The sequence below is a fragment of the Lepisosteus platostomus genome, chromosome 4 (genome assembly GCF_059453375.1).
Source record: "Lepisosteus platostomus isolate fLepPlt1 chromosome 4, fLepPlt1.hap1, whole genome shotgun sequence".
Taxonomy (NCBI): Eukaryota; Metazoa; Chordata; class Actinopteri; order Semionotiformes; family Lepisosteidae; genus Lepisosteus; species Lepisosteus platostomus.
In genome coordinates this window covers 43,112,310-43,129,922 of record NC_142614.1, presented here as the reverse complement: position 1 = coordinate 43,129,922, position 17,613 = coordinate 43,112,310, and the positions used below count along the sequence as shown (strand labels likewise).

General features: G+C 38.5%; 1 protein-coding gene and 2 long non-coding RNA genes across 4 annotated transcripts in view; 1 reads left to right on the top strand and 2 right to left on the bottom strand.

Moving 5' to 3' along the window:
- zfr (zinc finger RNA binding protein) overlaps nt 1-3,706 on the top strand; it is a 37,445-nt gene extending 33,739 nt beyond the window's left edge. For both annotated transcript variants that reach the window (XM_088629532.1, XM_088629531.1), the window contains exon 20: nt 2,365-3,706. In XM_088629532.1, the coding sequence (XP_088485658.1) occupies nt 2,365-2,547 (183 nt within the window). In that variant the 3' untranslated portion in view covers nt 2,548-3,706. The remainder of the gene's footprint in view (nt 1-2,364) is intronic.
- Nucleotides 1-17,613, bottom strand: part of LOC148673190 (uncharacterized) — a 330,310-nt gene that overhangs the window by 11,501 nt on the left and 301,196 nt on the right. The gene's annotated exons all lie outside the window — the stretch shown is intronic.
- LOC148673194 (uncharacterized) lies at nt 6,166-17,569 on the bottom strand. Its single transcript, XR_015935961.1, has 3 exons — nt 17,163-17,569; nt 11,752-11,904; nt 6,166-7,113 (listed from the first exon to the last, which is right to left on the bottom strand). It is a non-coding gene; the product is annotated as an uncharacterized LOC148673194 (long non-coding RNA).

Here is a 17,613-nt window from a genome sequence, read left to right as displayed (position 1 = left end):
ACCGCCATACTGTAATTTTGTGAACTTATTTTGAATACCTTAATTTTGACGTGCTGACCATTATCTTTATTTTATCGTTGGCTTTTTAAAAAAAATTCTTTTGGTGGTAGTTTGTGGAGTACACCATTTTTTTTTTTTAATGAAGCGTCAACAAGTGAGGAAAATGTAACTCTTTCATTGCTGCAGCTGTAAACATTAAATAACTTTTCTTGTATAGACGTGCTCCCTTCACTTTACGATAATGTAGTAGGATGAAGGCTGGCCTCATTGTACATTGAGGTGCTTGTACAAACACTGACTAGAGTGCCAGGTGTAAAATTGACCAAGAAGAATTGGGAAACGGATGCACTATTAGAATTAAAGGTTTTCTCATAGTTCTTTGGTTTGAGATTGCAAGCTTGCAGTTTCAGGCTATCTCTCTCAAGATTCATGATCAGATTGGAATTTTTTACTCTTGCCATGCAAGCTGGGGAGGTGACTGGTGTGAATCCAGTGACCTAAAGTGAGTATATGAATCGGAAGAATGTGGATCTCTAATTTATATTATGGGTAATTATCTGTTATTTAAATGGTCCTGTATAAGTTATAGTGGAAAGGATCTTAATAATGGTCTTCAGTTTAAGTGAGACTCTTTTGTTCACTCTCAAAGGTTTGTGGGGTTCAGCTACTACCAATTGAAAGTCACAACACAGCTGCGAATCCCCATTTTAATTGTCGCGCAAGACCACTGTTTAATGACATGCATTGTTTTAATTGTGGCTGCTGTTTTAATGCACTTACAGTTAATGGCATTGATATTTGCAGATTTTTCACATCAAGTGAAAAGTAAATATACAGAAACAGACAATCTTGTACCACGTCACAACGTTTAGTGTTAATACTGAATTGCACACAAACTAGTTAAAGGGTTGGCTATAGTCTGTAGCCAATGTAAAGTGCAGAACTGTCATTGCAGTAGTATTCACTCTAATGTTTTGTGAAACACTTATGTGAAGGATGTTAAATGTCTGCAAAACCTCCAAAGATGTGCAATTTTCCCTACATATAAGTATTCATCCGACTAAGTCCGTTCTTGGTGAAAGCATCTTTGACAGAACTTATTGCTGTCAGTATTTTCATTTTCAGTTTTCTACCAGCTTTTCTCAAATGCTTTTTTGTCTTTCTGGCAAAATTTGCTTTAGTTCTGGCAAGTTCATTTGGGTACTTAATAGACTGCAGTCAAGCATCACTGTAACTCTTCAAATGGAGTCAAGTCAGTCATTCAGTGACCGAGTCCTTCACTTTATTCGTCCGTTTACTTCAGCCTGGCTTTGGCCTTCACGTGTTCTTTGTACCACCTGTTTTTCCCCCCTCTGTCTTGACTAGATTCATAGTTCCTGCTCATTAAAAGGAGTCCGATAACATGATGCCGCAACCACCATGCTTGACCACTGGAATGATGCTAACTGGATAATGTGCTGTTAGGCTTCTTCAACATTGCAAATTTCTGATGATTGGCATCACTGTAAAGGGATTAGTGACTACCTCCTGATCTGTTTCTTTCAACCACTTTGTCCTTGTCTTGTCTGAAAGCTCCTTTGTCTTCATGGTCAATTTGTCATTTCACTGTGCAACTTGTGACTGTACATTGTTTGAAAGGGAATGTACAGAAACTGACACATGAAGTCAAGTTAAATTATTTTGATTACACACAGAAATGGTTGTTTTTGGCCGTGATTGTTAAAGTTAACTTTTAACCCCCCTGGAAACAGATGCACTTTAAAGTGAGAGGTGCCAGGGTAAAGCAACAGTAGGGATGATATAATCTGTATCTTAGGGCATGTGATGGCCAAGGAGCGTCTGTTTTGATGTTGGTTGTAACAATTTTTTTCTTTACACAATGCTTTAAAATGATTGTAAGTGCATCATTATTGGAGGTATTGCCAATAACCCAAGAGCACCCTTATATATCAAGCATAGATAAATGTCTCCTTCTCTGGAGCACTGTTTTAAGAGTTGTGTGTGTTCTTAAGTTGAGGTTCAGTTACAAGACAAATCTTTCATACACACCTGTACTTCTTTTTATGAGTGTTCTTTTTATAAAACTTTGATCATGCAAAGCATGTGAATTGTTACCCACATTTTGAATAATTGAAATGATAAAGAAGCTGTCTTTAGAATATTATAATTTGGGGTAATTCAGATAATTTCAAAACCTTCGCCAACTGTAGAGAGTGAAGAAGGTGTCATACGATGCATTTCTTATTGAGTGTTCGCATCACATTGTACTAACTAGTATGGATGAGTTCTGAATGAACTAACTCGGTTAGTTGGTTCCAGTTTTTGGGCTCACAGTTTTTTTTTCTTTTCTTCCTCCGTCTTTAGTTTGCTTTGAGGCTGCTGGCTTTCCGTCAGATTCACAAAGTGTTGGGAATGGACCCCTTGCCCCAGATGAACCCCCGGTTCAACGTACGGAACAACCGCAAGAGACGGAGAGACAACAGTGACGGTGTGGACGGCTTCGAAGGAGAAGGCAAAAAAGACAAAAAGGATTATGACAACTATTAGGGATTGCAATGACCCTACTTACCGACAACACACTAAAATATTGTGTTTTACATTATTTGTTTTTCTTAATATATTTTTGTGATATCTGTAGTCTAGTAACAGGCCTGACCTCAGTTCTGGTCCAGTAATCATTGAAAGTACATGTCAGACAGAAGCTAAATTGAGTTACAAAAGGGTGTATCTGTGCTGTACTGTATTGTTTAGCTTCAGTGTTGACTTGAAGAGTTCTTCAGGTCTAGACTTATGTTAGCTAAGCAGTTTTCACCTTGCACTTACATGTAGATTTTCTTGTAAACAGCAACTCTGCTATAACCCCCTTTACTCTGTTGAATATGCTTTTTATTTTGATATGCCCCTTTCAAGTATTTCTCAAGGTTTAATACAGAACAGTAAGTGAACTGGTATACTGTTAAAACTCACAAGAATTTAACCAGAACTAACCATAGATGCTACAATCTTTTTTTTTATCCAGCAGGGTTAGGGGGGTCAGCTTTAGTCTGTAGCCAATGTAAAGCACACAACTGATCATACACAATTTATTTTTTCCAAAAGTGTAATTTTAAAGATTGATTTTCTTTAATTCCACAATGCAAAAGGTGTGAAGCTAAAGGTCTTGTTTTACAGTTAAACAGGAAAAAGTTTAAAACTTCATGGTCTGACCTCATTCCGGACCATCAAATGCACCTGTAGGTCCTGTGGCATTGTTTTTAAATTTCTGAAAAGACACTGATTGCTGAGAAGTTTGTGTTAGTGGTAAATTTATTCCAAGGTTATCTCAGTTATATGTACTATATATATATAGTCCTGCAATAGCTGTTAAAAAGCATAGTGCATCAGTACATTTTATGATTTTGGAAATAACATGCATGATTGTGTTAATTTGTTTTGTTGTATTATGGCTTTTAAAGTTTGAAGGTTTTATTTACTAATGGAAGTTAAATGCCTAGCTCTTTACTTTGGTTCAAATATTGCATAGTCCATGTAAAAATTAAAGGAAAAAAAACAAATGCTTGTGTGCCCGTGACATTTTAATTGTCACTGTAGTATTGTAATTGCGGTTTAAATGTAAATCCATCCTCTGTTCTTTGATGCCTGTCAGTCACTGTCAAAGTACTACTGCATTACAATGGGCAAATAAACATTTAAAGAACAAAGAAAAGTTCTGTTTTCTGAATCTAACATGCATTACATTTACCAGAAGATTGAGACATACTGTAGGTAAATAGTTGCAAGTTTTTAAATGAAAAATAATTGGAAGGGGGAGTTTCTTCAGGTTCCTATGTACTGTAAGCTTTTTTTGTACATATTCAGTTACCTTCGCTATAATCAATGAAGAATGCCTATTTTCATGTGATGCATTAAGCAGAATTGGCACATTTAAAAAAAAAAAAGGTAAAATTTGTCAGGACACAATAGAATGATTTTAAATTACAGAATTTTTACCCATGGCTAGTGGATGTTAAGTTTTGTCTATTTCATAGTTTTGCTTGGTGCGTCTCTTTGAGTTCTTCTATTCAGTGTTTCACCTTTTGATCATTACTGGGGATTGTAAAGAGATTTTTTTCATTTAAATTTAATTTTAACTTTTTAAAATAACATTTTGTAATTGCCTTGCTTTTGTGTCCATTTGCCACACTCCCTGTTTTTGTATCTCCTCATTTAACTAGTTTGCCAAGTACATCAGAATCTAAATTGGCGATATAAAGCACAATAATATAACACTGATCTCTGCAGCACTCCACTGCTCACATCTGCTTAATTAGAGGTTCTAGTGCTTCATGCTTGTGATCCCTGTGCATGTACTTCCTTGATTTCCTATGACTTTCAGTTTGAAAATCAACCTTTGTTTAGATCATGTGTGCTTTAGTTTTATACATTACCCATGTTGCATGGCTGAAGGATTTTAACATTCAATTTCCTTTCAATCTATATCACCCTGCCATATCGGCCATATCACCCTGCAACTCGCAACTGGCAACCCACTGAAGCTAAGCAGTTGTGAGCCTGGTCAGTCCCTGGATGAGAGACCTGGGAAAAACTAAGGTTGCTGCTGGAGGAGGTGTTAGTGGGGCCAGCAGGGGGTGCTCACCTTGCGGTCCATGTGGGTCCTAATGCCACAGTATAGTAAACAGGTGCCGTCCTTCGGATGAGACGTAAAACTGAGATCCTGACTCTCTGTGGTCATTAAAAATCCCAGGGCGTTTCTTGAAACAAGTAGGGGTGTAACCCCGGTGTCCCGGCCAAATTTCCCATTGGCCCTTACCAATCATGGCCTTATAATCCCCCTCTATGAATTGGCTTCATTACTCTGATCTCCTCTTCACTGATAGCTGATGTGTGGTGAGCGTTCTGGCGCGCTATGGCTGCCGTCGCATCATCCAGGTGGATGCTGCACATTGGTGGTGGTGTACGGGAGTCCCCATTGTCTGTAAAGTGCTTTGAGTGGAGTGTCCAAAAAAGCACTATATAAGTGTAAGTAATTATTATTAATCAGTGTTGGCTATCGTTGACTGCCATTGTTTTCTAAGCATTCTCCCGATTTAGTGCTTTTATTTCCAAACATTACCTGTAACGCATTGTTCTGTAGTTTTTTTTTTTAATCAGTGTTACGTCTGCAGCTTGTCTGGGTAGTCTGTCATGACTGAACTAGTCATGTCATGTTTTGATATAAATATACCATCCCTAATTTCCTTAAGTGTGACTGGGGAAAAAGCCATCAGGCTCCAGCAATTGTTTTTTAGGTTCCCTAGCTTATGTAGTATCTCACTGTCAAGAGTAAAATCGCCTACAGTTCAATCAGTTACACGATTATCAAAATTGCTCAATGGTCCTATACTGTCTATTCTTTTACTTTTATCTTGGTTATCTGAAATGATTAGTTTAGATTAGGTCTTTCCTAGAGAATGTGTTTACAAACTGAGTGAACAAGAGATCAGTAACCATTTTAACTCTATTTCTGCTTATTCAGCATTAATGTCTTGTGCAGATAATGCACTTTGATAGTTGATAAGTAAAGTAACTAACTCTTTACTTTGGAACAGACTGTGCATAAAACTAGTTTCCCATGCGTCCACACTGTTACCACAGGATGTTATTCAGTACGACTCAAATCGGTACGATGCACAAAGGGAAAGGAAATGGAGCTGATGTAATTCTGAGTGCGTAGTGTTTTCCTTCAGATGAGATTTCCCTAACTTCCTTTTGGCAAGGTCTCTTGTCCTGGGAAAGTCGGTTGTGTTTAAAAGGTTTCATTTTATTTTCACATTTCATTTCTGGCCTAGGGAATATGTAATTCCTGGGTTTTCTATGGTATTCCCTGATGACGGTGTCTGCTAAGATGTACTGTGATGTTTGCGATTCTCACAAATCAGAAATAGCATTTTGAAAGGGTCCCCAAAGCTGATTATGAAAGAGAGGAAAGGGATGTTTACCACTATTACATGGGCTGTACTATCCAGAGTTTGACTAGTGGCTTCTTGACTGTCTTTCTTTCCTTTCAATGTTTTTTTCAATCAATTGATGGTTATTTTTGTTAGTGAACATTGTAGTAGAAGCAGAAACAAATCATAAAGAATAACCCAAAAAGGACAGCAACAATATAAGACAGTATAAATAAACTTTTACTTAGTGAAGCTACATCTTGTCTGATATTCTGAGAGAGTAAAGCACCAGTAAAATAATGTGTGTATGTAAAAGTATATGTAACACGTTGATGAAAATACAAGAAATCATGCACTGTATACTATGTTGTAATGGTAAAATGCAGACCCAGTTACATAACTAGATAAATACACAATTAAGAAGGGTTTAAGTGCTATGATAAAACCCTACAGCCTGAACACTTTAAAAGAATAACTAAATTTTATGTAAGCAGAATACTTGATAACACAGATACAATTTTCAAATTATACTGTATGTTACAGTGCAAACTTTGTTCCCAAATAGTTTAAAGTGAATTAAACATCTTAAAAAGCACCAAAGAAACGAGGTGCAACAAACCTTGTTTTTTGTAAAATTACGGGTAGGAAATTGAACATATAAAACTAATTTGGCAAAATCAGTTTGCAAGAAAGTTGACAAGCCATTCAACTAGACCAGTGGGAAATGATGTTTTGCAATGGTGATAATACTTATTTTTATTTTGTGATGCAGACTTGTTTTTCCCATTTGGTCTGGCTTGTGTTCCACCTTTCCAACTATTTTGTCTCCTTTTAGCCGATTCGAAGTCTTTTCCATTGACTAACACAACATAATTCTTACTGCAGAGCTTCATGCTGCTGTGACTTTTTCCAGCAGCAGAGGAATTCTGGATCTACCAGGTGGCAACACATCCACTATCGGCCATTTCCTTGTACGTGTTTCGTTTAATAAAACAATTGTTTGTAATAACTCATAGCTGAACCTTGTGGATATAACCATTGTATCATGTTTCCTTTTATTTGGGTGCAACAAGAGCAGCAACATTCAAGATCTCATTACAAAGAGTATTTTTGTGGGTTGATAAAATACAGAATTCTCAGAGGTCAAATAGCTGTCTGCAGAAGGAAATTTCATGAAGTATTTACTCTGAAACAAAGGAAATGTAAAAATTAAACAAGGTCAATAACAATGGCAGTTGCAAAAAGAAACTCCATGCCACATTGGGTGGATATTACAAGGCATTAAGAGAATGTCACTTACAGGTCACATTTTATTAGCAGAGTAAAAATCAAAAGTTTGTTTCAGAAAACCAGGTGATGAAGGAATGAAACAGAGCTTAAAAGCAATACAAATTGATGTAATGTAATGTTCACCAAGAAGAAATCAACATTTTTTTCAGGATATGGGACAAAGTTCGATATCAAATAATACTAGCAGATGCGTCAGATGTGCTGTTGGTAATAAAAGCTCTTAAGATGAATATATCTCCAGGGTCTTATGGTATTCTACCAATTATATTTAAGGAAACAAGAGATGCAGTTCTTAAGTCACTGAAGACAGTGGTAATTCAGTACCCATTAACTGAGAAATTGCTAATGATAGGCCCATTCATTAAAATGGTAACAAAAGTGAAAAATTCTGTTATGCGCAACATTATGGAAATGATAATTAGTATTAAAATAAAGGATCATCAATGTGGAAGTAGGATCCTGGGCGATATACAACGCAGGTTTAGAAAAGGTTTTTGTGGTAGGATGGTCTATAGAGGGGAAGCAGTATCAACAGACCTGCCACTAGAGGCCTCCAAAGGGCCTCAAAAAATGATAAAATGGCTTTTCATGGTCTGTTATTATATTACCGGTTAGAGCCATGACAGCATTCTCAGATGGGATTAATTAGTGATTTGTTAATGTAAGTATATGCAAATGTGGGTATTGGTTGAGTTGAAAGTATTGAGGTCAAAATGCCAGCCTAGTTTAGGGGTCTTTTGGGTTTTTTTTTTAACTGCTCAATGGACAAATTCTGGCCAAAGATGGAAATTACGGTACAAAACCTGAGTGCTGTCCAAACATCCTGGGACACTTTGGAGAAGAAAAGAGAGTCATTAATGCGATGGAACCCAACCCTGCAGCACAAGCAATGTGGCAGTGTATTGGGAGGTCGGGTGCCCTATAAAACTGCCACGACCTTTGGATATTGTGTGAAAGGAGCAGGGGTCTTGCTCGTCACTGGTTCGAGGCAATTGAAAAGCATTCAGAATAGCGTAGCGTTGAAGTTGCTGTGGCTGGACTGGAGTGCCCCATGACTTCTTCAAGACAGCCTGCAGTAGTACCAGACGTCCCCAGCCCAGAGAAGAGAAGAAGGCTTGCCTGAATTCGCCATTCAAGGGGGCAAGGGGTAAGGGGTAAGGGTTCCACTGCTCACGGACTCCAGTAAACAAATCTCAGACCACTGTCCTCTTCTTGCGAGGGGTACTTGCACCCTAAAACATTTGCCATATCACAGGCAAGGGCAGAATGCTCAAATTGGAGAGATGCAATTAGTGGAGTACCTCAGGCGTCTGTATTAGGACCACAGCTCTTCCTAATTTAAATACGTGATCTGCATTCTAATACAGTTAACAAACATGTGACATTTGCAAATGAGACAAGAAACAAGAGGATTAACAATTGCTGTAGACCTTGAAACGGAAATTCAAACATTTAAGATTTAAAAATAATTCAAGACTCAAAAAACACCCGTTACATAACATTTAAAATACAGAGTACTAGAAAAAAACAAACTATAGCTTTATAGTTATTCATTATATATATTTCTTCAATACAAAATATTAAACCTGGCTAAACTACTTCTAAAATAATTAATTGTTTACAGTATGTTGACTTTGAGATAATGCGGAGAAGCAAATAAAAAGGTAAATGGGAGATACTGGGAAAATCATAGAATTTAAATCAAGGCATGGTATGCAAAATTGTACATCACTAGTATGACTTCCTTTAAAATATTGTGCTCACTTTTAAGGACCGTGTTATAAAAAGAGATTTTGTTGCTTTCTCCAGATAAAGAACAACCATACACATTTCTGGGCTTAAAGAAATGTCCTTTTAGTCTTTAGACAGAGATGACTATGATGGGACAAATGTTCAAATCTACAAAGGCATTGACATACAGTAGTCAACCCATATGGCTTCTTGAGAATTAACAGTGAACTGCTGTATGAACCAGAGGACACAGGTGGAAACCACCTGGAAGTGAACTTAACAAAGAAGACAAGCTTTTACCCAGGAGAAAAATAAGAGTCGAGGATGTGTGAAACAAGCTACCGAGACATTATTGAAGCTGATTCCCTGACGTCTTTCAAGAAAAGGCTGAAAAGTATATTTCAGAGAAGGATTTTGGTCTGCATTCGAGAAGTCTCTACCTTACAACACCAGAGTTAGAAAACCTGAATCAGCAAATTTCAGATTAGGAGTTGAACTATATGCATGAAAGAAACACGTAACTAAGTTACGCTTTTGACTTTCTTGTCTGATTTATTGAGTGATTATGCTTTATATGTAAGCAATTTATTTAGTATAGGAATTACTTAGTGATACAAAGTATTCAGTACACAAGCTGCATAACTCTGGACATCCTGAAGCTTCTTTAGTACCTTAGTAAATAACACAGTATGTAAATAAAGTGTTACAGTAGTTTAATCTCTATGAATAAAGGCATATATCAATATTTAGACACAGCATGGAATACTCCACTATTGAAAACAAATACATTTATGATGCTCCCAATGTTATATATATAACTAACACCAATGTTTCTCATGGGTTTAATTTCAGCAGCATCAACAACTCTGAAGTCACCAGCTCTGCAAAGCTGGGAAATAGGAGGCTATGAGCTTTATTTCAGTTATGCAGTTATGCAAATCACAGTTTCGATTGAGAAGGTCCTCTTGAGCCCATGTCTTAAAATCAGACAGGCACCTAATATAACCATATTGGACCAAGCTAAATAATGAAGCACCTCTGAGACTTTTTGTTCCATTGGTCTGTCTGATTTACAGTACATACTGTACCTTACTTAGATTTACCCAGCTAGCCAGTAGCTATATCACCTTGTAACTCACAACTGGCAACCCACAAAATCTAAGTAGGTATGAACCTGGATGGGAGACCTCCTGAAAAAACTAAGGTTGGTGCTGAAAGTGGTATTAGTGGGGCCAGTAGGGGGTGCTTACCCTGCAGTCTGTGTGGGTCCTAATGCCCCAGTATAGTGATGGGGACACTATACTGTAAAAAGGTGCTGTCCTTAAAACCATAAGACATAAAACCGAGGTCTTGACTCTCTGTGGTCATTAAAATTACCAGGGTGTTTCTCGAAAAGAGGGTGTTACCCCTGTGTCCTGGCCAAAATTTCCCATTGGGCTTTACCAATCATGGCCTCTGAATAATCCCCATCTCTGAATTGGCTTCATCACTCTGTTTTCCTCCACACTGAGAGCTAATGTGTGGTGTGCGTACTGGTGCACTATGGCTGCCGTCGCATCATCCAGGTGGGTGCTGTACATTTATGGTGGTGGAGAGGAGTCCCCATTACCTGTAAAGTGCTTTGAGTGGAGTGTCCAGAAAAGCGCTATATAAGTGTAAGCAATTATTATCATTAATTACAGTAACCGCTATTAGTCAATTTTGCAGATGACATGATAGGATTGGAAGGAGCAAACATTGTAGATGTTATACAAAGACTTAGATACTATTCAGGACTTAGAAGATACCTGGAAAATGAAATGTACTTTAGATACAAGAATTATATACAGGTAGCAAGAACATTTTAAGTACAAAGTTCATTTTATTAGGTGTTTGTGAAGACTTGTGGGCTTCTCTAAACAATTAGGAAAAACAGTCAAAAGATCAACATGCGTTGAACATTGTACCATTCAAATTAAGTGGTGTTAAATATATGCAACAAAACAGTTTAAGAATGGTAACAATATTGCATGGCATTTTGATTACCATGCTATTCCAGTCAGACTGCTTTGGAATTAGATCAAAGAAGAGTGACAAACCTAATCCCATAGATAAAAGTACATACATAATCAGGTTAAAGGAATTACATTTCTTTAGAGGCAATTTTACATAAAGTGTTTTGGCTGTCTCTGGAATAAGTTACTCATCAATATTGTTGAAGCAGATTACCTGAAACTTTCAAAAAATGTTGGTTGTAATCTTCTAATCAATAAGCTACAGGCAGCCTTATGACCTTATTTTTTTAAACTTCCCTATGCACTAGTGACCTTGAGAGTATGATATAGCCAAATCAATATCATAAAGTACATTCTTGTACATATTTTTATCCAACAGATAAACAATAAACAGCCACATAATTACATGCACAATTAAAAGAGAGCTGGAGAGTTTCTAAAGGCCTTATATGTAATAAAGGCATATCTCCTGTTATGCCACATTCTCTAAACTCCTTCAAATCCAGACTCAAAGCCCTCTTCTTCAGAAAAGCCTTTACTTAACTGGTTCCATTCTTCACCCCTCTGCTTTTCTTAGTACCACCATCCACGGTCTCCTCTATATATAGTAATTGTGTTTTATCTTGTGTATTCTTCTTATTTATTGTTCTTGTCATCCTGTAAAGCGCTTTGCGAAGCCACCTTTAAAGGCGCTATATAAAATAAAGTTTATTATTATTATTATTATTATAATATCAAGAAGAAAGTAACAATCTGTATTCAGGTTCATATATTTAATTCATTTTGGGACATAATAATTGGACCCTTACCTCACACGAATTCCTGACCCATCCACCTGTTTTCAAACCACTTCCATCCAGTTCAGGGTTGCGCGGGAGTCAGGTCCTATCCCAGCAAGCAACAGGCGTAAGAAGATTTACTCCCCAGAAGTGTTGCCAGTCCATCACAGAGAATTCCTTATGCTAAATTAAATTTTACAATAGACAGAGAATGGAGATTTGAAAATATTGCAGTGCTTTTCACAAGGTTTCTAGGACTACTTGAACTCAGAGAAAACAAAAAAACAACAGTAACCTTTGAGATATGCTTATCTGCCATTAAAACATACTTGTATATAGATAGTTCACCTTAGAATGAAAGAATGGGCCTCTAATTTACCTTACATTACCTTATATTTTGTAAGAATGATGTAAGTGCACTGTCTGCCACTTTTTTGCAAACAAATTTTACCGGGGTAAAGTTAGCTTGAAGTTCGAAAACGATTTTGGCACGCCTGTAGCGCTTTCACGAAATCTCTTAGAGTTACAAAAACACTTGCTTTGTGTATAAAATACATTGTGGATGCTTTCTCAGCCTTTACTTTTTCGTTTTTATGACATTTTTTTGACCAAGCACGAATATGCTTTTGTCCATATCTCCGCAATGGAAGCACAGAACGCCTTCAAACCAAAAGCATTTTAAAGACCACGACTTGTGGATATTTCCACAGCCTTTACATCAATCTATCGGTGAGCTAATTATCTTTTTTTAAACCTCCGGTTTTTCATCGATGCGTAATTACGCACGAACTGGAACCCGGGGGACCGCTGTGTGCACACGTTCACAACGCGAGAAATACTGTTCAATACGGCTTCATGCGAAAAACCCGTATATGACCATAGGAAGCAGAACAGCGCAGTCTCCCATTACCCAGACTGTAAGCACGGGAATAAAGCTTTGTTTGATTTCTGAAACCCTTCCTTTACGCCCTGTTTTCATTCAGGTAAGGGTCAACTATATTCACAATACTACTGACAGCAGGAAGATTAAAATATTATTTTCTCAGCAGCTTAATAAAAACAGCTCCCATGATGTTCAAACCGATTTTTTACACAGAACACTGACAGCTTTGTGTTCTGAATCTCTTTTTCTCTTGCTTTTATTTAATGTGGCACAATGCACTGGTTCACAAACCAATAGCATTTAAACCACAGCACCCACAATGCTGCAGGTAAGTGTTTTGCACACTAAGCAGGTCATCTGACTATTCCCAGCTTTGTTTTGGGTTATGGAACCTTTATTTTTTTATGATTTTCTGAAGATAACACTACAGGTAATACACTGGGACGGGTGGGTCGTCTTCATGGCTCAATAGCATTTCAAATACAGCACCCACTCTGCTGAAACCAAGTGTTTTACACACCAGACAGGCCCCCTAACTTTATATAACCTTGCTGTGGCTGTGGCCCCTTTCTTTAATTTTTTATGATTTTCTGAAGATAACACTACAGGTAATACACTGGGACAGGTGGGTCGTCTTCATGGCTCAATAGCATTTCAAATACAGCACCCACACTGCTGAAACCAAGTGTTTTACACACCAGACAGGCCCCCGGACCTCGTACAACCTTACTGTGGCTGTGGCCCCTTTCTTTATTTTGTAATGAGTTTCTGAAGATAACACTACAGGTAATACACTGGGACGGGTGGGTCGTCTTCATGGCTCAATAGCATTTCAAATACAACAGCCACACTGCTGAAACCAGGTGTTTTACACACCAGACAGCCCCCAGAACCTTATACAACCTTGCTGTGGTTGTGGCCCCTTTCTTTATTTTTTTATGAGTTTTTCAATATGGCACCATTAGACAGGCGGTACATGGGGATAGTACATTGTGCTCTTCACGAGTCAATAGCTCTTCAAGCACAACAGCCACAGTGCTGCAACCAGGTGTTTTACACACCAGACAGCTCCCCTAACCTTATACAACCTCGCTTTGAGTTGTTTAACATTTCTTTCAAATCCCTTGGGTTCATCAATCATTTGATCATTTTTCAGCGTGGAATAAACCTATTACTTGTTCCTTGGAGATTACCATCTGCTGATAAGATATGATCGCTATATTGACCATATACAATTTCTTGCATAAGGAATTCATATTTTGCATACACCGATCCCCCCGGAGTCCCAAGTGATTCTGGTTTTGGAAAGCTAAAGGACAATGAGCTTCACGATACCAGGGGGACAGTGGGTGGTCAAGTCTCCCCTAAACAATGGATCTTGTCAGATTATGATGTCAGTGCATTTAATAAATGTTGTTGAACTCTCTTTAGCCCAAATACAGAGGAGCCCAGACCCAGAATGTTACACATACTGACAGAGAGTGATCTCATTATGTGTGTTTGGATTTTAACAACTATTTTTATTGTTTGCTAGAACCAAAACAATCTATGTTAGACATTTTCATCTTCAGCCAAAAATACAAACCTGTGTACGTAGTGTGGTGCAGGTTCTTGTCCCATCCTGCTCTTGGTCCAGGTTGGAGGGTTGCACCGATTCTGAATCTTGTTAGCTGGTATGGATGGGTTTGGGGGTGTTGATACCAGAGTGGTCCAGGAGGGGGATTCAGGTGTCTCGGGGGCATTCTTGTTTTTCTATGAGTTCAGGTTGATTCTGTTGGTTCTGTCATGAATCTCCCTCACGCAGGCAAGCGCTCCTGCATTCCCTCGAGCTCTCCCCATACCAAACGTGCACATGTCAATCAGTCCTCTACTTAAACCCTCATCTGTCCCCCGGTCATTGCTCACGATTGAGATTCTCTCCCGGAGCTTACCTACTAACTACGCTTTTGCCTTACTATGACTTCTCCCCTGGACCTCGACCCCGCTTTTCCGACAACTGCTTTAGCCACTCGATTTTGTACCTTCGCCTGTTTTACGCTTTCTCGGATCCTGACCCCAGCCTGTCTCTTCATTTACGCCTCTGCCTACCAACGCAACTTCTACGCCTTCCCGGACTCGGGCCCCTGCCTGTTTACTCCGACTACGCCTGCGTCTCGCGCCAACCCTACCAAGGGCACCGCATTGGATCCCTATCCTCAGCAGTCAGCCCCTGCGTGACAGGTTCTGAGTGTCTTGGTTACATCCGTTTGTGTGTATAGATGAAAAAACTATTGAAGAGCACCCCCACACCCCCCACCCGTCTCGGTGGAAGTTGCCATGTTCAAAAAATCCTAAAAAGATAATTAAAGTTGCACACAACAAAGCATGACTGTGAAAGGTCAGGAGGCCTGCCTAGTGAGCACAACACTTGATTACAGTCAAAAAAAACATTAAAAAATAAAGAAATGTTCCACAACTCAAAGCGAGGTTGTATAAGGTTAGGGGAAATGTCTGGTGTAAAACACCTGGTTGCAGCACTGTGGCTGTTGTGCTTGAAGAGCTATTGACTCATGAATAGCACCCCCCAATCCCCATGTACCGCCTGTCTAATGGTGCCATATTGAAAAACTAAAATTCTTATTAAAAAAATAAATAAAGGGGCCACAACCACAGAAAGGTTGTATAAGGTTAGGGGACCTGTGTGGTGTGTAAAACACTTGGTTTCAGCAGTGTGGTTGTTGTATTTGAAATGCTATTGAGCCATGAAGACTACCCACCTATCGCACTGTGTTACCTGTAGTGTTATCTTCAGAAAATCATAAAAAAAATAAAGAAAGGGGCCACAGCCACAGCAAGGTTGTACAAGGTTCTGGGGCCTGTCTGGTGTGTAAAACACTTGGTTTCAGCAGTGTGGGTGCTGTATTTGAAATGCTATTGAGCCATGAAGATGACCCACCTGTCCCAGTGTATTACCTGTAGTGTTATCATCAAAAAATCATAAAAAATTAAAGAAAGGGGCCACAGCCACAGCAAGGTTGTACGAGGTCCGGGGGCCTGTCTGGTGTGTAAAACACTTGGTTTCAGCAGAGTGGGTGCTGTATTTGAAATGCTATTGAGCCATGAAGACGACCCACCTGTCCCAGTGTATTACCTGTAGTGTTATCTTCAAAAAATCATAAAAAATTAAAGAAAGGGGCCACAGCCACAGCAAGGTTATATAAAGTTAGGGGGCCTGTCTGGTGTGTAAAACACTTGGTTTCAACAGTGTGGGTGCTGTATTTGAAATGCTATTGACCCATGAAGATGACCCACCTATCCCAGTGTATTACCTGTAGTGTTATCTTCAGAAAATCCTAAAAAATATAAAGAAAGGTTCCACAACCCAAAACAAAGCTGGGAAAAGTCAGAGGACCTGCTTAGTGTGCAAAACACTTGCTGCATTGTGGGTGCTGTGGTTTAAATGCTATTGGTTTGTGAACAGAATACCCCTATCCCAGTGCATTGTGCCATATTAAATAAAAGCATGAGAAAAAGAGATTCAGAATGCAAAGCTGTGTCAGTGTTCTGTGTAAAAAATCGGTTTGAACATCATGGGAGCTGTTTTTAATAAGCTGCTGAGAAAAGAATATTTTAATCTTCCTGCTGTCAGTAGTATTGTGAATATAGTTGACCCTTACCTGAATGAAAACAGGGCGTAAAGGAAGGGTTTCAGAAATCAAACAAAGCTTTATTCCCGTGCTTACAGTCTGGGTAATGGGAGACTGCGCTGTTCTGCTTCCTATGGTCATATACGGGTTTTTCGCATGAAGCCGTATTGAACAGTATTTCTCGCGTTGTGAACGTGTGCACACAGCGGTCCCCCGGGTTCCAGTTCGTGCGTAATTACGCATCGATGAAAAACCGGAGGTTTAAAAAAAGATAATTAGCTCACCGATAGATTGATGTAAAGGCTGTGGAAATATCCACAAGTCGTGGTCTTTAAAATGCATTTGGTTTGACGGCGTTCTGTGCTTCCATTGCGAAGATATGGACAAAAGAATATTCGTGCATGGTCAAAAAAATGTCATAAAATCGAAAAAGTAAAGGCTGAGAAAGCATCCACAATGTATTTTATACACAAAACAAGCATTCTCGCAACTCTAAGAGGTTTCGTGAAAGCGCTACAGGCGTGCCAAAATCGTTTTCGAACTTCGAGCTAACTTTACCCCGGTACAAATTTTCAGATGTTTGTTTTTAAATATGATTTCATTGGTTATTTTTAGAAATGAAAACTCTACAGCCGTAGGATTTTTGTTTCCACATTTTTTAACAATGCGATACTTAAAAAAAACACATCACCAAGTGTAAGACAAAAATAATGTTTTTAAAATAGACATACAGCTAAAGTTATGAAATATACCAAATATTGTAACCATGTTTATTAACGTTCTTTTATTTTCCATTTTAATGTATTATATTGGAAAATTTTGTTAATTACATTACGCATAAATGGCAAGAAATGTCGCCGTAATAATATGTGCTTATCAGCTCCCTTTGCACTTAGAGGAAATATAAATTCCTGAAATGGTACTTTACATACCGTTCACCGGATGCGAAAGGAATTTTTAAATTATTTTTACTTGTTTAAGTATATAACTAAATTTATCCCTGGGTTCTTCTTTATAATGAAATGTAAACTCTGGCGAAAAACTTGTCAGACATAAGCTGTTTTTGAGTCTTGAGCTACTCACCCGGTTTGGCACAACTGTTTCTCCGAATTTACTTGAGACCGCTTTAGGGCGTTTTGTCTGTTGATATTCCCCAGCGCAGATTCTTAACGTAATCGCCCTTTCGAGAACAGAGGAGGAGGACTGTTACCTATCTAGCGAAGGAAAATGAAAGATTACGTAGCAGAGTGAGTGATACAAAAGCAATTCTGCGATTAGAACAATTGTAACAGTAGGTTCGCCCTATATGGAAAAAAGGAAGTTTTCTGCACAGAAGGGGCTGTCCAGTTGAAATAATTGACGCTTTTCCTACCCAATAGCTGT